The following is a 21,884-nucleotide window of genomic DNA, read 5'->3' on the forward strand; positions in this document are numbered from 1 at the left end:
AACATAACATTTTACACAAACTACTAATCTCGTGATTGAACTGTTCATATTTGAATATACATACGCATATACAGTATATGTGCTGTTTTTTACACAAGTATTATTTTTAGACCAAAATATTTAAGTTAATTAGCTAAAACACCGTTTAAACAAAGTTTGGACTAAACTGGCAAAATGCTCTTGAAAGATCAATGAGCTTTAATATTATAATGGTAAGCCTTTTAAAGCTTTTGAGTGTTTGCTGCCACCTAGTGTCTATGGATATTTGGGAATGAAGGGTCTTTCCCAGACAGGTCTTTCCTCTTATAAAGCTAAAAATGAGCAGGTTAAGTCTCACTACCAAAATTTGATTGATATTAAAAATTGTTATTAAATTTAATTAAATTTGATATTGATATGAGGGTAGGTAGGCAGGCAGGCATAGATTCAGAGGAATAAGGTACTGTAAGTATTACATACAATGCATTGACATTCACTTGTTGATACTTAATACTTTTATAAATGAGTACTTCTGTACTTTTACTTGTAACAAAGTAATATTTGACCAGTAGTATCTGTACTTTCAATCAAGTAAGGAGGTTGTGTACTTAGTCCACCTCAGCTTACTGTATGCACCAGCTTTGTTTATTTACTGACTTGCAAACTCACATTTGTGTGATTTTAACATTTAAACAAAGCATTCTTGTGCACTCTGACAACAAAATAATGGGAAAAGACATAATTTACTTTGAGTAATACATTTTTTTTTTAATTGACAGACAGGGAATTGACAATTTGCTTTTGATTTGCTTAACATTAAGTTACAATAAATTAGCTCATTTTCAATTCTTGTGGTTTATTGTTCTTGCAAAAAAACGAACAAATTCACATATTAAATATTCTAATTCAAAACATTGAATTTCGCCAAAAAGCGATAACATGAGAAAATTGTAGAAAATGATATATCAGGTATATTTCATGAGATTTATTCCATTGATGTAAACATTTAAAAACCAACTAAACCAAAGATTAGATTTTTGTACACATACTGTATGAACAGTGACATCACTTAAAAAAGGTATAAAAGGACTGACTGCTTGGAGCAGCTTTGTTGTATTATATCATATCATATAAGAGTAGGCCTAAAAAACAACAACTGAAAAAGATATTAATACTACTATAGAGTAGATTATATTATTATATTAAACCCAGTGCAGCTCTGGCATCCCTCAGTGCTGCTTTTTTCCTCTGCAAATCCCGTTCCTGCTCCTCCAAGTCTGGAAAAACAAAAGATAATGCCATCTCATGAAGCAATGCTATTTGAGTCCCCACAATAATTTTCTTTTATAATGAATGATTCATTACAAGGCACTCAATGAGATTATAATTACATTCAAACTTGCTTTCACACGGTTTCAATAATATAAAACTTTAGATTTAAGTGATTAGGAATGAAATGCTGTACCTTGTTCCAGCTGAGTAATAATGCAAGGTAGACGTCCAGATACCTCCAGTAGTTTGAGAGCAACATCATAGTCTGTGAAACATTTAAAAGCCATCAGCCTTTCAGTTGTTCTCTCAACTCAGGTTCAAGCAGAGTTGACTGCATTTGTGACATAATGTTGAACACACAAATTTGAACTATCCCTCCTTTTCTAAAAACAACAACAACAACAACAAAATAAACCATCAAGATGAGAAACCTGGAAGTGAATTTTCAAAGCAAAATCTCAAAGCAAATATATGGAGCTTAAAATTTTATAAAAGCATTTAATTCTTCTGTTAAAACTTGTTTATTAATTGAGCTGTAAAGTTGTCTTCATTTTAACCAGTTGCTCACAATATTCCACAAAACCGGTCTGAATCATGCTCTTCTCACCCTGGTGGCTGGCTTCCTGTGAATGTACTCTTTCTCCTAAGCTTTCCAGCTGAGAGACAAGCTCTGAGAAGATTTTTTCAGTCCACCCGGCCTGATTGCATCTAGTCCAGAATATGACCGCATTGGACTGAGTGCTTCTTGTGCCGTTTACATCACAAGCATCTGACGTAGTGGCTCGATCTAGTAATGTAGACACCTCAGCCGGAGAAGGTTCTGGTAGATCCTCAATGTTGAAGTCTGGCCTTGAATGCCGAGGTGACCCTGGCTGACCTTTGCTGTCATGGTGCTGTTCTGGCGTAGCAATACCTGGTGAAACTGTGTCAGTTGGGTGCTTTGGGCACCTGAGAGGTTCTAATTGTGGATGGTGTTTCCTCATGTTCAGGGGCTGCGACAAACCCAGGTGAGGAGCAAACAGCCTCTGGGGCAGGTGAACCAAGTTCTAGACTGTACTCTGAAATACAGAGAGAATCTATTGCCACACAGATTCTCACTTCATTGAAATGACAGCAGCAAGAAAAACAGAAGAGAGATAAACACACCTGATTCTGCTGAGGGTCCCGAGTCTATAATAATGGTAAATGGAACAGTGGTATGATTCATTTTTGATGGTAACAAACTCTGAGAATCTTCCTGAGAGAGAGAGAGAGAGAGAGAGAGAGAGAGAGACTGTAAGCAATCACACACTGTTAACTAATGGAGGTTCATAAGTTTGTGATCAGTAAGATATATTTTTAAAGAAAGTAATACTTTGATTCAGCAAGGATTTGTTTAAATTGATCAAAAGTGACAGTAAAAACAACATGATTTCTATATTCTTGAACATTCTATTCCTAAAATCCTGAAAAAATGTATTAGGGTTTATACCAAAATATTCAGCAGCATACGTGTTTGACACTTGTTTATTAAGCACCCAATCAGCATATTAGTATAATCTCTGAAAGTGTGACACTGGAAGACTTGAGTAATGGCTGCTCAAAATACAAAGGATTACATTACAATTAATAGCAAATAGTTATTTATAAACACTATCCAAGGGGACGAGGCAGGTGTGTCCGCTCTCACCATCCCTATTCACTATTTTTATTGAACCCTTAGCAGCAGCTATCCGCCAAAACCCAGCAATCAGAGTTATTGAAACACCACAACAAACACATAAAATCTCACTTTATGCAGATGATATTCTACTATTTATACATCTACTCAAGAAATAATTAAAACAATCCAGTCCTTCTCAAAAATATCAGATTATGCAATAAACTGGAATAAATCTTCCATCCTCCCTTTACATAAAACCAAATGGGATGTGGCACCCCACCAATCACCTATACCTATGTCATGATCACATCACTTACTTAGGCATTAAGATTTCCTCCAAACTGTCAGAGTTGGTAAAACTCAACTTCACACCACTACTAAAAAAATAGAAGACGATTTGCTTTGATGGCTCAACCTTCCAATCTACATAATTTGGAGGATAGCAGCAATAAAAATGACGATTCTACCAAAAATTAATTATCTATTCTCAATGATTCCAACCCACCCCACACTTACCTGGTTTAAAGACTCCATTACCACTCACTTCTAATAGAAAAAAAAATAAAATGCCAAGGATAAAACTCACTACACTACAAAAAAACAAGGATCAGGTAGGACTAAAAGCAAATTTTGGCTAACCAACTACATTACATATACAAATGGATGCACCCCACCCAATCCAATATTATATGGCTAGATATTGAACAATCACTATGCAAAGAATTAAATATAGCTGACGGACCATTCCTCACCAAATCAATCAAACAACACACGTTTTAATGCAGTAACTATAGCTGGCACTCTGACAGCCTGGTGGAAATTTCACCAAATCACAAATTCTACATTAGCTCCATCTAACCTCACCCCACTGTGGAACAACCGTGACTTCATAATAAATAAATAATAATAAAAAAAAAAAACACTGAATTTTCGTACATAGGCTGAAAGGGGTTTCACCCACATTAATCATGTTTTAAAATCTAACACATTAACAACATTTCCGCAATTGGCCCAGGAGTTTGGCATTGGGAGAAATGAATTTTTAAAATACCTATAACTCAAATCTTCTGTTCTGGCAAAAATAAGCTTTTAGAACTCCCACTGGCAATATCAGACTTGGTTGACATTTCCATTTCCTAAGAACCTTATTCATTGTCTGGTGTCGTTTAAAGCCCTTTGAAGCTGCAATGAAACTCTCATTTGGACCTTGAACTGTTTGGTTCCCAATGAAGTCCAGGAAAAAAATCCTGGAATGTTTTCATCAAAAACATTCATTTCTTTTCGACTGAAGAAAGAAAGAGGTGGACATCTTGGATGACATGGGGGTGAGTAAATAATCAGCAAAAGTTTTTTTAAAAGTGAACTACTCCTTTAAGGCCCAAAAAACTAATAAATAACTTGCTTTATTTTCTAATAATATTTTACAATAATGATATTTTGATCAAATAAATGCAGCCAAGAGGTTAATAAGAGGCATAAGAGACTTGCTTCAAAAATATTCAAACAATCTTACCAACCCCAAACTTCTGAACAGTAATATAACTGTACTGCAGTGTGATGGATTTGCCATATCGAACATGCTACATTTGATATGGTATTATTGTATGTATGTTTAAAGTTTGGTAGTTATTGTTCTGAGCTTTTCATTTCACAGAGAAACATTAATTATATATATATATATATATATATATATATATATATATATTTTATTTTTTTTATTTTTTTTTTTTCTCTCGGTTTGGGGAAACTGGGCTTAATTTATATATTTTCCTCAAGCCTTGAAGCTTTCTTGACATGTGTTGGATGTGAAAATATCAGAAAATACAAATGCAAAATGCAGACTTGTTTACAGTGTGATGCGAGTATGATGTATTCTGTTAAGATGGACTCACCGAGTCAATGTCAGTGTCACTGTCATCCGCTCCTGAAAAAAAAGAGATGTTTCTTTACAATAAGGAATGATAAATAATAATTTTAATTAAAAACATACACAGTTGTACCTGTGGTTGATGGGTTGAGTTTTTCACAGGGCCTGCAGACAAAGTGATTCTTTGGAGGTTTTTCAGGCACAGGAGGGGACTGCTATTTAAAGTGAACAGAGAAAACACTTTTGCTACAATGTTATTGATACTGAAACTGATTCATATACACTCATCATGGTGTAATGCAAATAATATCTTAAAGGGATTGTTCACCCAAAAATTCTATATGACTTTCATCTCTTGAACAAAAGAAGAACTTTTTTGTCCATATTAAAAATCAAGTCACCTTCATTTATATAACGCTTTTAACATATTGTGGTCCACTCATAACAAAAGTCAATGGGGTCCAGTCATACAGGATTTGAACAAAATAGGGATGAACAGTCTTTTTAAACTGGACTAGCAGTAAAGTTTAATATGAAACTGTGCATATAGACGCATTAAACAGTGAGTGTAAATAGAGTACATATACAGTACATATACAGAGTACATATACAAATAAATACAGTGAGATTTTAAGATTCAAGACTCACATTGGGCTTCTCCAGATCGATCACTACAGGAACTGCTATAGGGTCAGTGTCGTTGGGACTTTCATCATCATCTAAAATAGCCAGATATTATTCAAATTGTTATGATGTTAATAACTTCTTTATTCAGGCCAATAAATATCTATAATTCATATTCTCGTTTTGAACAACACAGAGAAATAAAACAAAATAAACATTAAACACCTAAATATTCAAGGAATTTTATCTTTTTCCTTCTGGGTGTTTCCACTTCTGGTAACCTAAAAGAAACCAAACAGAAGATCACAACAACTCGGTGATTACTAACTGGACATTATTCTGTAATTAAAAGTTTATACTACTTACCATGTTTGTGAATAAGATACACTCTGTTATTAAAAAAAAAAAAAAAGACAGAAAATAATAAGCAATACATTTATGTTAATCAGCTGAGTTTGTCTATTTGTGACTCAAGTAACCCAAACAAATTCACATTATTTGTAGTGTCGGCACGGACACCAGCACAGGCATGGACACGGACACCGACATGGACACCGACATGGACACGACCAGGACACCAGCACGGATACCAGTATGGACATGGACACTGGGATGGACAAGGAAACCGGCACGGACACCAACACAGACACCAGCACGAACAAGGTCACCGGCACGGACAAAGACATCGGCACAGACCAGCACTTTAACGGACACCAGCATCGGAACGGACACCGGCACCTGAACGAACAAGGTCACCGGCACAGACAAGGACACAGGCACAAACACGGACACCTGCACGGACAAGGTCACTGGCACAGACAAGGACACAGACACCAACACACAAACGGACACCGGCTCGGACACCGGGACCGAAACAGACACCAGCACCGAAAAGGAAAACCGGCACTGAAAGGGAAAACAGCACGGACACACCAGCACAGACAAAAACCGTGAATTTGACTGGGTAACATAAGACAGTAACAACATGTGTGTGTGTGTGTGTGAGAGAGAGAGAGAGAGAGAGAGCTGACCAAGCCATGTAAATCTCCTAGATTGTTTGCTGATCCAGTAGCCTTCTGATCAGACGTTAAGGCCCTATTTAATGAACCTAGCAAACAAATGGAAGCATTTAATACTAGAAAGTCAGCTGTACAGATAAGCCACTGTGATATCAGCATCATAACAATCAGCTCCTGAAAATAGTAAGATTATGTTTCTTTACAGTAGAAGCATAAGACACACAGTGTTCAATTGTACCTGTAACTGATGGACTCAGTTCTTTACGTGGCCTACAAATAGACAGAGAAACTTGTTAAAGAAACTTATAAACAAGACATTCGTGAGTATAATAGATGACTATAGTACTAATCACATATAATTATTTCTTTCTGTAAATTAATGGGTGAATAGAGGTCAACATACCCTATAAATTTAGGGTCAGGCGTTGACTGCTATTGAAAGAGAACAGAGAGCAATTACTACAGCATTACTAACAACTACTGTAATGTTCCAGAAGACACTGTACCATTTCTTTGCTGGAAACACGTGTTGTGAATATCCAGTCTGAATTAAATGTATACAAGATGATGTGTATAGAGATATTCACATGATGCACACAGACACGGATTAAACACCCAAATTATATCATGAAAACTCACATTGTGTTGTTTTGGAGGTGTACACTCTTCTTCGTCTGACTCTACTGGAGCAAACACGGGATCAACGTCTTCCTCTAAGATAAATACACATCATTATAGTCCAATTTTATTAATGTTATACATTTAAATTACAATATCTGTCATCAACATGCCAAACACGCATTATTATTCTCATGTTGATGAACAAACAGATGTGAAGAACTGTGAATAAACACACTACTACTCTGCACTGAATTGGGTTATTAAGTACTAGTAAATTGTAATTACAAACACCAGACTCTAAAAAACTAGTGACTTACTATTTTTCTTTCGGGACAAACTCGCTTCTGACCTGAAATAGCGCAAGCACAAGATCATCAGTAGTATTCACATTGTGATTATTAATTTAGCAATGTTCTGTGATTAAACCAGTTCAGATAGGGAGCAACACACACTGCACACTTACCCTGTAGATGAATTAGATTCACCCTGTTATTAAATGAAGAAAAAGAAAAATCACATCTAGACTTTCACATTGTAGCCAATATGAATGCGTCACTCATCTTTCAGTATTGTGCAGTGAAGGTTTGAGTTGGACATTAATGTGATTAGCCAAAAGTCAATGTGTGAGTTTATAATAAGGAAATATATGTGTGTGTGTGTGTGTGTGTGTGTGTGTGTGTGTGTGTGTGTGTGTGTGTGCTGACCCTGTCAGGCCTTGGTCCATGACTGTCTGCCGATCTTCGTCTCTTAGAGCCTGAGAGACCAGACGTTGAGGCCCCTTGCAAACTTACTAAACCTAATAAGCAAAAATAAACGGAAAATACAAACCTAATAAACAGAAAATATGAGTATTTCACTAAATAAACTTGCTGCTTACATATTTGCATCAGATACAAATAAAAATAAATTAAACACTTACTTGTTTCTTTGAGGTCTGGATCATGTGTTTCACAGTACAGTCTAATAGGAAAGATTGGTTCATCTAATTTTACTACACTGTCATTATGAAAATATCTAAAACAACATACATCATACTTTCATCTTACTTATATGTGCCTTCATCATAGTTTTCAATGGCTCTGGCACGGGCCTCAATGGCGCAGGGATAATGGTACGAGTGCTTACAACGCTTTAGATCACATCCTGCAGTAGCTCCCCGTTTCTTGCAGTGGTGGCAAGTCTAAAAATAATGACACAAAAATGATGCATCAACAGAGAACACCAGAATATGATGGTCATATTTTAAAAAATAATTCAAAGCACATTTTAAAGCATAAAATATGCAGAACAATACAACTAACATGTATTGTACAGAATCGTGTCATGTTTAATTACTTTTAGGGTAGGCCTATAACATAAAATGCTCCAAACTACAATCATTTTAAGCTATGCAATTAGACATTTTTGTATGTTTTGTGTAGAGACAATGTGTTATGTAAAGTGTTGCACAAAGTTTTGAGAAAAATGTCATCCTGTTAAGATCAATTATGAGATTGAAGAGCTAGCGGAAATGTATTTGTGCTTGTGCATTGGTTTGCAGGTAAGTTATACGCACTAGTTTTTTTCCTCTCCTCCTCTCTTCTATTACATCTTCTACTGCAAATCCAAACAGGTCGTCATAGGTCGGCGAGTTCTTACAGTAGATCCCTGATGCAAACAACTGAGGACACAATGAATAAACAAGCACGCACCCAGTTTTTTGGAAACCCCGAAACATAAAATATGACCGACCGAACAGCATTATTAATAAATTTCTGTACGTCTTACAACATGAAAACAAAGACAACTTACTAAACAGTTCTGGTGTGCAGAGATTTTCTCTTTGGATGAGAGAGGTCCGGTGATTTCGTCTTCGTCTGACTTCTCGCACAATACACAAATAATTTTGCACGGATATTGATCCGATACCATCTTGAGCTCTGCGGGACGGTTTGAGACGAATAGCGTCTTATCGGAGTGTTAGTTCCAGTAAGTGTTTAAGTTTCGGTTTCGGTTTTCTGCGTTGAAGGCAATGTGTATCTCGTTGAAGGCGGATCACATAGTCGTCATCTTCGGCATGCATGAGATCCACTCGACTTCTCGAACAGACAGAAATCTCGACTGTTTCTACATTCCAACAAACACATATCCCGACATCCTTGGGCCGGTGTCGTGCCAAGGTACTTACCCCTGAAAGGAAGTGTATCCCCGGTCGCGGGAGCGCGCACGCATTCAGCAGGAGGTGTGTCATTACTTTGTCCAAGATGAATTAAACTATAACACGTGAATTGTTTAAGTCATCGTTTTACTGTTGTTGTTGTTTTGTTTTTTTTTATCGACTAGGTTTAGCAAAGACAGATATCATGTGGCCCATCAAAAACTAATTATTTTGTGGGCAAACGATCTAGCTTCATGCACGGAATGGATCAATTCTCACGAGAATGTACTGAAAAACTAAGACGACCATATCGTTTCACAAGCAAACAGCCCGTGGATATAAAATTGTTCTTACCCCCCCCCCCCCCTCCTCCTCCTTCCATGGTGAATTATTACCAAAATCATTCAATAATGCATTGCACTTATACATAGGCAAACAACGATTTTACCGATGATGGCCTATCATCAAGTGTTTTATTTTATGAATACTGTACATCATGTCTAATAACAGCAGTGAATATGAACACATTTCCTATTTCCTGACTAAAGTTATAGTGGGATACAGATTTTTTCAGACCGTATTTTCGACCTGCCAAAATATGTACCCCCCCCCCTAAAATCTACAGGTGATGGCCTATCATCTAGTGTTTTATTTTATGAATACTGTACATCATGTCTAATAACAGCAGTGAATATGAACACATTTCCTATTTCCTGACTAAAGTTATAGTGGGATACAGATTTTTTCAGACCGTATTTTCGACCTGCCAAAATATGTACCCCCCCCCCCAAAATCTACAGGTGATGGCCTATCATCTAGAGTTTTATTTTATGAATACTGTACATCATGTCTAATAACAGCAGTGAATATGAACACATTTCTTGTTTTCTGACAAAAGTTATAGTGGGATACAGATTTTTTCAGACCGTATTTTCGACCTGCCAAAATATGTATCCCCCCCCCTAAAATCTACAGGTGATGGCCTATCATCTAGTGTTTTATTTTATGAATACTGTACATCATGTCTAATAACAGCAGTGAATATGAACACATTTCCTATTTCCTGACTAAAGTTATAGTGGGATACAGATTTTTTCAGACCGTATTTTCGACCTGCCAAAATATGTATCCCCCCCCCTAAAATCTACAGGTGATGGCCTATAATCTAGTGTTTTATTTTATGAATACTGTACATCATGTCTAATAACAGCAGTGAATATGAACACATTTCTTGTTTTCTGACAAAAGTTATAGTGGGATACAGATTTTTTCAGACCGTATTTTCGACCTGCCAAAATATGTATCCCCCCCCCTAAAATCTACAGGTGATGGCCTATCATCTAGTGTTTTATTTTATGAATACTGTACATCATGTCTAATAACAGCAGTGAATATGAACACATTTCCTATTTCCTGACTAAAGTTATAGTGGGATACAGATTTTTTCAGACCGTATTTTCGACCTGCCAAAATATGTATCCCCCCCCCTAAAATCTACAGGTGATGGCCTATCATCTAGTGTTTTATTTTATGAATACTGTACATCATGTCTAATAACAGCAGTGAATATGAACACATTTCCTATTTCCTGACTAAAGTTATAGTGGGATACAGATTTTTTCAGACCGTATTTTCGACCTGCCAAAATATGTATCCCCCCCCCTAAAATCTACAGGTGATGGCCTATAATCTAGTGTTTTATTTTATGAATACTGTACATCATGTCTAATAACAGCAGTGAATATGAACACATTTCTTGTTTTCTGACAAAAGTTATAGTGGGATACAGATTTTTTCAGACCGTATTTTCGACCTGCCAAAATATGTACCCCCCCCCCCTAAAATCTACAGGTGATGGCCTATCATCTAGTGTTTTATTTTATGAATACTGTACATCATGTCTAATAACAGCAGTGAATATGAACACATTTCTTGTTTTCTGACTAAAGTTATAGTGGGATACAGATTTTTTCAGACCGTATTTTCGACCTGCCAAAATATGTATCCCCCCCCCTAAAATCTACAGGTGATGGCTTATCATCTAGTGTTTTATTTTATGAATACTGTACATCATGTCTAATAACAGCAGTGAATATGAACACATTTCCTATTTCCTGACTAAAGTTATAGTGGGATACAGATTTTTTCAGACCGTATTTTCGACCTGCCAAAATATGTATCCCCCCCCCTAAAATCTACAGGTGATGGCCTATCATCTAGTGTTTTATTTTATGAATACTGTACATCATGTCTAATAACAGCAGTGAATATGAACACATTTCCTATTTCCTGACTAAAGTTATAGTGGGATACAGATTTTTTCAGACCGTATTTTCGACCTGCCAAAAGATGTATCCCCCCCCCCTAAAATCTACAGGTGATGGCCTATCATCTAGTGTTTTATTTTATGAATACTGTACATCATGTCAAATAACAGCAGTGAATATGAACACATTTCCTATTTCCTGACTAAAGTTATAGTGGGATACAGATTTTTTCAGACCGTATTTTCGACCTGCCAAAATATGTATCCCCCCCCCTAAAATCTACAGGTGATGGCCTATCATCTAGTGTTTTATTTTATGAATACTGTACATCATGTCTAATAACAGCAGTGAATATGAACACATTTCCTATTTCCTGACTAAAGTTATAGTGGGATACAGATTTTTTCAGACCGTATTTTCGACCTGCCAAAATATGTACCCCCCCCCCCCCCCTAAAATCTACAGGTGATGGCCTATCATCTAGTGTTTTATTTTATGAATACTGTACATCATGTCTAATAACAGCAGTGAATATGAACACATTTCCTATTTCCTGACTAAAGTTATAGTGGGATACAGATTTTTTCAGACCGTATTTTCGACCTGCCAAAATATGTACCCCCCCCCTAAAATCTACAGGTGATGGCCTATCATCTAGTGTTTTATTTTATGAATACTGTACATCATGTCAAATAACAGCAGTGAATATGAACACATTTCCTATTTCCTGACTAAAGTTATAGTGGGATACAGATTTTTTCAGACCGTATTTTCGACCTGCCAAAAGATGTATCCCCCCCCCCCCCTAAAATCTACAGGTGATGGCCTATAATCTAGTGTTTTATTTTATGAATACTGTACATCATGTCTAATAACAGCAGTGAATATGAACACATTTCTTGTTTTCTGACAAAAGTTATAGTGGGATACAGATTTTTTCAGACCGTATTTTCGACCTGCCAAAATATGTATCCCCCCCCCCAAAATCTACAGGTGATGGCCTATAATCTAGTGTTTTATTTTATGAATACTGTACATCATGTCTAATAACAGCAGTGAATATGAACACATTTCTTGTTTTCTGACAAAAGTTATAGTGGGATACAGATTTTTTCAGACCGTATTTTCGACCTGCCAAAATATGTATCCCCCCCCCTAAAATCTACAGGTGATGGCCTATCATCTAGTGTTTTATTTTATGAATACTGTACATCATGTCTAATAACAGCAGTGAATATGAACACATTTCCTATTTCCTGACTAAAGTTATAGTGGGATACAGATTTTTTCAGACCGTATTTTCGACCTGCTATAAAAGGTATCCCCCTCTCCATATTCCACAGATGATGGACTATCAACGTCTCCACTTCCTGTGGCGCCAAGAAAGCAAGATAAGACCCCCGCCATCCATCTTGAGCAGCACCCGTCCCACTTTGTGCTGGACCGCACGTCGCATATTGAGATAATGTCCCGCATCAGTCTGTTGGTTTTTAATAATTTTAAGATGATAAGACACATACTTGGAAGGTGTAATAATACAACAAGATTTAATCAATAAATTCCTCCGGAACAATAATGTACACAAAATTAAGGAGTACAAGCAGTACACAGGAAGGCCTCCTCCGTTGGTGGGCTTTTAACACACATATGGTGGAACCACCGCAAACAAACGTCACACTGAATCTGGAAAACAAATTATTTGGATTCAGTAAGAGGTTGCAAATTTTCATTCCTGTGTAATTGATATTTGTAATATACTGTACAGTAATTATTGTGGAGATAAAATAATTATGTAATGTTTGTAAGTCCTGGGCAAAATAGAAGAAATATAATATAAATATCCAACATAACACTACAATAAAATTCTTAATAACTTTATATCAAAACATATTTCATTTCACATTTCTTAAGTTTGATTTACCCAGCTCAAATCTTCCTTGGGTCCTTCTGATCCACAGAAGTGACATATGTCAGTCAGGTCATCTTAGAAACAAAACAAAACACAGAGCATGAATCTATAATTCTTAGTTTTTCCACACAAATATTTTTTAGGTTAGTATGGAATAATTCTGATGGCTCCATAAAATTAAAAATTCAAATAGTATGAATAATGAACAAATAAAATATACACCACCATTAATTTAGATCATTGACAGTTTTATACATTGAGAATTTATTAAACCAAAAACGTTCACTGCTGTTATTAGACATGATGTACAGTATTCACAAAATAAAACACTTGATGATAGGCCATCACATGTAGATTTTAGGGGGGGGGGATACATATTTTGGCAGGTCGAAAATACGGTCTGAAAAAATCTGTATCCCACTATAACTTTAGTCAGGAAACAAGAAATGTGTTCATATTCACTGCTGTTATTAGACATGATGTACAGTATTCATAAAATAAAACTCTAGATGATAGGCCATCACCTGTAGATTTTAGGGGGGGGGGTACATATTTTGGCAGGTCGAAAATACGGTCTGAAAAAATCTGTATCCCACTATAACTTTAGTCAGGAAATAGGAAATGTGTTCATATTCACTGCTGTTATTAGACATGATGTACAGTATTCATAAAATAAAACACTAGATGATAGGCCATCACCTGTAGATTTTAGGGGGGGGGGATACATATTTTGGCAGGTCGAAAATACGGTCTGAAAAAATCTGTATCCCACTATAACTTTTGTCAGAAAACAAGAAATGTGTTCATATTCACTGCTGTTATTAGACATGATGTACAGTATTCATAAAATAAAACTCTAGATGATAGGCCATCACCTGTAGATTTTAGGGGGGGGGTACATATTTTGGCAGGTCGAAAATACGGTCTGAAAAAATCTGTATCCCACTATAACTTTAGTCAGGAAATAGGAAATGTGTTCATATTCACTGCTGTTATTTGACATGATGTACAGTATTCATAAAATAAAACACTAGATGATAGGCCATCACCTGTAGATTTTGGGGGGGGGGGGGATACATATTTTGGCAGGTCGAAAATACGGTCTGAAAAAATCTGTATCCCACTATAACTTTTGTCAGAAAACAAGAAATGTGTTCATATTCACTGCTGTTATTAGACATGATGTACAGTATTCATAAAATAAAACACTAGATTATAGGCCATCACCTGTAGATTTTAGGGGGGGGGATACATATTTTGGCAGGTCGAAAATACGGTCTGAAAAAATCTGTATCCCACTATAACTTTAGTCAGGAAATAGGAAATGTGTTCATATTCACTGCTGTTATTAGACATGATGTACAGTATTCATAAAATAAAACACTAGATGATAAGCCATCACCTGTAGATTTTAGGGGGGGGGATACATATTTTGGCAGGTCGAAAATACGGTCTGAAAAAATCTGTATCCCACTATAACTTTTGTCAGAAAACAAGAAATGTGTTCATATTCACTGCTGTTATTAGACATGATGTACAGTATTCATAAAATAAAACACTAGATTATAGGCCATCACCTGTAGATTTTAGGGGGGGGGATACATATTTTGGCAGGTCGAAAATACGGTCTGAAAAAATCTGTATCCCACTATAACTTTAGTCAGGAAATAGGAAATGTGTTCATATTCACTGCTGTTATTAGACATGATGTACAGTATTCATAAAATAAAACACTAGATTATAGGCCATCACCTGTAGATTTTAGGGGGGGGGATACATATTTTGGCAGGTCGAAAATACGGTCTGAAAAAATCTGTATCCCACTATAACTTTAGTCAGGAAATAGGAAATGTGTTCATATTCACTGCTGTTATTAGACATGATGTACAGTATTCATAAAATAAAACACTAGATTATAGGCCATCACCTGTAGATTTTAGGGGGGGGGATACATATTTTGGCAGGTCGAAAATACGGTCTGAAAAAATCTGTATCCCACTATAACTTTTGTCAGAAAACAAGAAATGTGTTCATATTCACTGCTGTTATTAGACATGATGTACAGTATTCATAAAATAAAACACTAGATGATAGGCCATCACCTGTAGATTTTAGGGGGGGGGTACATATTTTGGCAGGTCGAAAATACGGTCTGAAAAAATCTGTATCCCACTATAACTTTAGTCAGGAAATAGGAAATGTGTTCATATTCACTGCTGTTATTTGACATGATGTACAGTATTCATAAAATAAAACACTAGATGATAGGCCATCACCTGTAGATTTTGGGGGGGGGGATACATATTTTGGCAGGTCGAAAATACGGTCTGAAAAAATCTGTATCCCACTATAACTTTAGTCAGGAAATAGGAAATGTGTTCATATTCACTGCTGTTATTTGACATGATGTACAGTATTCATAAAATAAAACACTAGATGATAGGCCATCACCTGTAGATTTTAGGGGGGGGGGGGGGGTACATATTTTGGCAGGTCGAAAATACGGTCTGAAAAAATCTGTATCCCACTATAACTTTTGTCAGAAAACAAGAAATGTGTTCATATGCACTGCTGTTATTAGACATGATGTACAGTATTCATAAAATAAAACACTAGATTATAGGCCATCACCTGTAGATTTTAGGGGGGGGGATACATATTTTGGCAGGTCGAAAATACGGTCTGAAAAAATCTGTATCCCACTATAACTTTAGTCAGGAAATAGGAAATGTGTTCATATTCACTGCTGTTATTAGACATGATGTACAGTATTCATAAAATAAAACACTAGATTATAGGCCATCACCTGTAGATTTTAGGGGGGGGGATACATATTTTGGCAGGTCGAAAATACGGTCTGAAAAAATCTGTATCCCACTATAACTTTAGTCAGGAAATAGGAAATGTGTTCATATTCACTGCTGTTATTAGACATGATGTACAGTATTCATAAAATAAAACACTAGATGATAGGCCATCACCTGTAGATTTTAGGGGGGGGGGTACATATTTTGGCAGGTCGAAAATACGGTCTGAAAAAATCTGTATCCCACTATAACTTTAGTCAGGAAATAGGAAATGTGTTCATATTCACTGCTGTTATTTGACATGATGTACAGTATTCATAAAATAAAACACTAGATGATAGGCCATCACCTGTAGATTTTGGGGGGGGGGATACATATTTTGGCAGGTCGAAAATACGGTCTGAAAAAATCTGTATCCCACTATAACTTTAGTCAGGAAATAGGAAATGTGTTCATATTCACTGCTGTTATTTGACATGATGTACAGTATTCATAAAATAAAACACTAGATGATAGGCCATCACCTGTAGATTTTAGGGGGGGGGGGGGTACATATTTTGGCAGGTCGAAAATACGGTCTGAAAAAATCTGTATCCCACTATAACTTTAGTCAGGAAATAGGAAATGTGTTCATATTCACTGCTGTTATTAGACATGATGTACAGTATTCATAAAATAAAACACTTGATGATAGGCCATCATCGGTAAAATCGTTGTTTGCCTATGTATAAGTGCAATGCATTATTGAATGATTTTGGTAATAATTCACCATGGAAGGAGGAGGAGGAGGGGGGGGGGGGTAAGAACAATTTTATATCCACGGGCTGTTTGCTTGTGAAACGATATGGTCGTCTTAGTTTTTCAGTACATTCTCGTGAGAATTGATCCATTCCGTGCATGAAGCTAGATCGTTTGCCCACAAAATAATTAGTTTTTGATGGGCCACATGATATCTGTCTTTGCTAAACCTCGTCGATAAAAAAAAACAAAACAACAACAACAGTAAAACGATGACTTAAACAATTCACGTGTTATAGTTTAATTCATCTTGGACAAAGTAATGACACACCTCCTGCTGAATGCGTGCGCGCTCCCGCGACCGGGGATACACTTCCTTTCAGGGGTAAGTACCTTGGCACGACACCGGGCCCTTGATCTAGAGAGACGTGCTCTCCCAACGATTTGATGACCGAGTGCGAGTAGGGGGAGGCTGCAAGTGCGGGCGGAAATGCACTCGTGGGACTCCCACAAACTAGACATATCTATGAATTAAACATATAAAACTAATAGATTTTATTCATCTGTTGCAGAAAAGCGACAAGAACAACTAAACCAAAATAGAAACGATTTACTGGCCAGATCGGTGTATTTACCCAGCCTTTTTTAAAGCGGCTAACACCATCAGTACTTGAAACGTTGATCTGGAAAAGAAAACCCTATTATCTGAAAAAGCCATATTGAGAGACTATGTCTGTGAAGATGGTGGGCTACAAGCCATAGATTTGATTGTAGCTATAAATGGAACCGTTAGGCGTAAAGACTAAAATGGTTAAGATTCTTTCTTGCAAAAAGTAGCTTCTGGTATTGTGACTTTCCTGGGAAATGTTGAGAGGTTCTCTCGTATTGCGTAAGTTAGAAGTTGAGAGGTCTGAGAAGAAGTTGAAGCCGAAAAATTATCCTATAATTTGTATCCATTGTCAATGTCAACGCAGTTCAACTGAGCAGACCATGAGCGGGCTAGCTAGCAGCTCATTGGTTCGCTCAGGGAGAACTGCTACAGCCTATGAGGGAACTCGGTTGAACTCGCGGCCAATGAGAAGCTAACACGCCCTCATTGCGTCAAAGCCCGCCAAAACGGCGTGGCCCGAGTGTATAAATAGTCGAGTTTCCCACTGTTTTTCGTTTTTCATCACTACAGCGAGGCCCTACACACCTGCTGATCTCCGAGAGGAAGCCGTGTCACCGTCAAGAAGCCACCTCTTAGCGAGGTGTGGATAGAGTGTGAGGAAGCCGGCCGTCTTCGCCACCTTCAGCCATCCTGTGAACTAACGCCATACAGCGATGTTTTCTTACATTTGTATTTTGTTTGTGTAATTTTACAAAAGAGCAGCGAGCGTCTTTTAAAAGCTGCCTCGCACACCTGTGCTGCGGAAAGGCGGCCGTTGTCCACCATGGGTGCTCGATTCGAAGCTGCTGCTCCCTCTCACCGCTCACGAGCTGCTTGCCGCCGCGCTGTATGAGGGACGAGCCGATTATAGCTGTGCCGACCGTGGCTAGTTTTTTTTATATTACAAGAGAGCTAGCCTGGTGGCATGTCATCTGTACGCATTTTGAGCTATCCGCGTGTATGCGTATATGTTAAGCATATGACTATATGTATACGCCATGTACACGCAGTCAAATCTCCAGTCATAATGCCAACCCCAGTGACGGTTAGGTTTAGGGACAGGGTTGAGGTAGTCATATAATTTATAACTTACGCTACTTCATGAGATCAGTCTGCGCCCATACACAAAAGCACCACACTCCCCTTGTCTCTGTCAGAGCCCACTCGAATAAAGCGGACACAGCCCGATCGAGTGTCAGAGTTCATAAGCACGCCCACGAGCTCGTGCGTGCGTCCCCTTCTGCATAAAAGCCTCTTATGTAGAAAAATGTGCCCACAATCCTGTGTTCACCCATACACAAAAGCACCACATGTCCCGTGTCTCTCTCAGAGCCCACTCCCATAAAGCGGACACAGCCCGCTCGAGTGTCACGGTAGAGACCCACTTGTACGACACGACATTGGCGTGCTGTCGTGACGCCTCGCCACATTTGTACTTTGATGGGCGTTCCTCAAGTTTACCGCTGTGGGCGTGCTTTTGAGCCAGCGGCCAGTCTAGAACCATAGACAGTAAAAGAAAGTCTAGAACAGAGGACCTGTGAGTGAGAGACTTCTCCCTGTCTCCATGTGCTCTACTTCTATTGGATAGTCGCGGCGCGTTCAACGGAATTCATTTGCATAAAGATGGTCATCGGAATACAGAAGCAGCCAGCCTGCTTAGTTTAGAAATAACAAAGTTTCCGCATTCTACGCGAGTCGAGGTTTTACCCTATGGGTTTTACGGCCGTTATTTTCTTGTTCCCAAGAAAGACGGCAGCCTCAGACCGATCCTAGATCTCAGATTTTTGAACAAAGCGCTCATGAGGGGACCGTTCAAAATGCTTATTACTAATAAGCATTATTACAATCAAGAAACTCCTCGTGCATGTGCGCAAGGGGGACTGGTTCATCTCTCTAGATCTGAAAGACGCCTATTTTCAGATCCAGATTGTAGAGTGTCCAGTAATACACACACACAGCTCGTGTAAATGCAAACACTTGTCCTTTATTGATGCGTTACCACTTCCTTTTAACAGGGGTCGCCCACAGATATAACTGCTATTTAAAGTGATAGTGCCACAACCCTACACAGATAAATCCCCGTCACAGGCCATACACCGTCCTATCGTTCGGCCTATCCTTAGCACCCCGTAACGTTCACCAAGTGCATGGATGTGGCGCTCGCCTCTGAAGACTTTTAAGAAGGCACTGGGTTACATGGCCTCAGCCTCCGTCCGCAGTGCTCCAGCTGGGTCTACATGCGCCCGCTTCAGCTCTGGTTGAAGAGCCGTGTGTCTCACCGTGTGTGGACCACAGGCCGCCAGCTAATCAAAGTAACACAGACCTGTATCTCAGCTCTGCATCCATGGACAGAGGCAGAATGGTTTCAGCGGGGCATTACCTTAGGGATTTTTTTCTCGCCGAAAAGTCATCTCGCCAGACGCATCCAACACGGGTTAGGCGCGGTCTGCGAGGGCTCACCGGCCTTTGGCCCCTGGTCAGCTCAAGAGAGCTCCCTCCACATAAACTGTCTGGAAATGTCGAGAACGTGCTCGCGCCTTTTCCTTCCGCGCATTCAGGGCCACCACGTATTGATCCGCTCAGCCAATATATCCGTGGTCTCCTACCTTAACCGTCAGGGCGGAGTCAGATCTCTTCCTGCTGACACAACGCATTTTAGTTTGGTCCCCATAGTCACCTGCTCTCGCGAGCGACGCGTGCGAGAAGCCTCTCGCTGCATCCTGCGGTGGAGATCCAACCCGGCCCCATCCAAGTGTGACGTCAGAAGCTACCACGCCCATGCCCAAATTGGACACATTCTCGTTAACATTTCAAAACAGGAAGAACTACCGAGAAGAGACTAGAAGACGAAGGTAACTGCGAAACAAAATGCACAAAACACACTTGCGGTTTTAGTATAAACACTGTTTAACATAGCCTAATACGAATGAGCTGTATGAGAATGAGATGTTACCTGTTGTAAGCTGCTCTTATCACTTTATTAGTAGTTTGTAATGTGTGCAGCTGATCACTTGACTAGCATGCCTGCTCCGCAATTAGCGCGAAAGCCCGCGATATGTAATAATTTATTACAGGTAGCTAAACTTAACATTTCATATTTGACATAATTTTTTAGGTCATAAATGTTAAACGAATGACAAAAAATAATCAGGCAAACTAATAGCCATTTTGAACTGAAAATTAGTTTAAAAAATAGTAACGTGTAATGTAATAATTAGTTTACTGTCATTGTTGTGAGGGGACAAGAAACATTAACAAAGCCGTTTTCATCATTTTAGGCACATGAGTAATAATGAATGTATACATATTGAGAATATAATACAAATTGTAGCCTTTAGTACAAAGCTAAGTCTTCAGAGGGGAAGAGAAAGTGATGAAGAGACTGAGGAAAAAAGAAAGAGTGAGATGAGAGGTGAGGCTCTCCTCTCCTTTGACAAATAATCTACTGCCCACTGACATGGTTTTAAAGCAATTTCATATCCTTTTTTTAGGTCTTCAAACGTCTTGAAAATGCAAATATCAGATAACTAAAAAATGTGAAGCCCCTACCAACCTCAAATTTAGGACCTCTTTGATTATAAAGCCCTGTATTAGGCATACAAACAATAATAAATGTGTAGCCTATACATATTGTGAATGCATTTGATAAACTTAATTACCAAGCTTTAGCTTTCAGTAAATAAACGCGTCTGAAAAAAAAAATTATTCATAGGCAAAATCAACCTATATCAGTTGACCCTATGTTTACTTTCTTCACTGACAGAAAAATGAAAAGCCTATATCAGTCAAAGCTCAGTTAGGAGTTAAATTTAAACTTAAATTTAGCTTATCCTTACATTTTTTGTTTGTTTTTGGGGGCGTGTTAGAGTGGGATTTTGTTAGGTGGTCCTTGGGCTGAAAAAGTTTGAGAAACACTGGTCTAGAGCCTCCATTTTTGCACTCAGGTTTAAGTCTCATGGCCCTCTATCAGAATCCAGAGTTTTGAGAGGATTGGAGAAACTTCACTTTTCGCCTGAAAAAAAAAAACGAAAGGGGTACCACTGTCGTTTTTTTTTTCGGGTCGAAATTTTGAGTTTCGATATCTCAGCTCTGGAAGGGTCTAGAGCCTCCATTTTTGCACTCAGGTTTAAGTCTCATGGCCCTCTATTAGAATCCAGAGTTTTGAGAAGATTGGAGAAACTTTATTTTTCGCCCCCCCAAAAAAACGAAAGGGGTACCACTGTCGTTTTTTTTTTTTGGGTCGAAATTTTGAGTTTCGATATCTCAGCTCTGGAAGGGTCTAGAGCCCCCATTTTTGCACTCAGGTTTAAGTCTCATGGCCCTCTATTAGAATCCAGAGTTTTGAGAAGATTG

General features: G+C 38.1%; 1 protein-coding gene and 1 long non-coding RNA gene across 2 annotated transcripts; both read right to left on the minus strand.

Moving 5' to 3' along the window:
- Positions 1–721: 721 nt before the first annotated feature.
- phf11 (PHD finger protein 11) lies at positions 722–9,203 on the minus strand. The gene is given in 21 exon segments (XM_039655861.2): positions 722–1,256; positions 1,445–1,516; positions 1,859–2,187; positions 2,189–2,309; positions 2,398–2,488; positions 4,786–4,817; positions 4,894–4,975; positions 5,409–5,479; positions 5,610–5,665; positions 5,751–5,773; positions 6,416–6,492; positions 6,642–6,673; positions 6,807–6,835; positions 7,043–7,116; positions 7,342–7,373; positions 7,488–7,510; positions 7,729–7,820; positions 7,944–7,984; positions 8,071–8,204; positions 8,580–8,684; positions 8,816–9,203. Coding segments are annotated over 21 exon segments (1,716 nt in total). The 5' UTR covers positions 8,936–9,203; the 3' UTR covers positions 722–1,176.
- Positions 9,204–12,622: 3,419 nt separating this feature from the next.
- Positions 12,623–17,286, minus strand: LOC148978334 (uncharacterized). Its single transcript, XR_016169285.1, has 3 exons — positions 17,214–17,286; positions 13,350–13,411; positions 12,623–13,111 (listed from the first exon to the last, which is right to left on the minus strand). It is a non-coding gene; the product is annotated as an uncharacterized LOC148978334 (long non-coding RNA).
- Between the last annotated feature and the right edge of the window lie 4,598 nt (positions 17,287–21,884).

Source organism: Pimephales promelas, chromosome 7, assembly GCF_988280905.1.
Source record: "Pimephales promelas chromosome 7, fPimPro1.hap1.1, whole genome shotgun sequence".
In the NCBI taxonomy this organism is placed as follows: domain Eukaryota; kingdom Metazoa; phylum Chordata; class Actinopteri; order Cypriniformes; family Leuciscidae; genus Pimephales; species Pimephales promelas.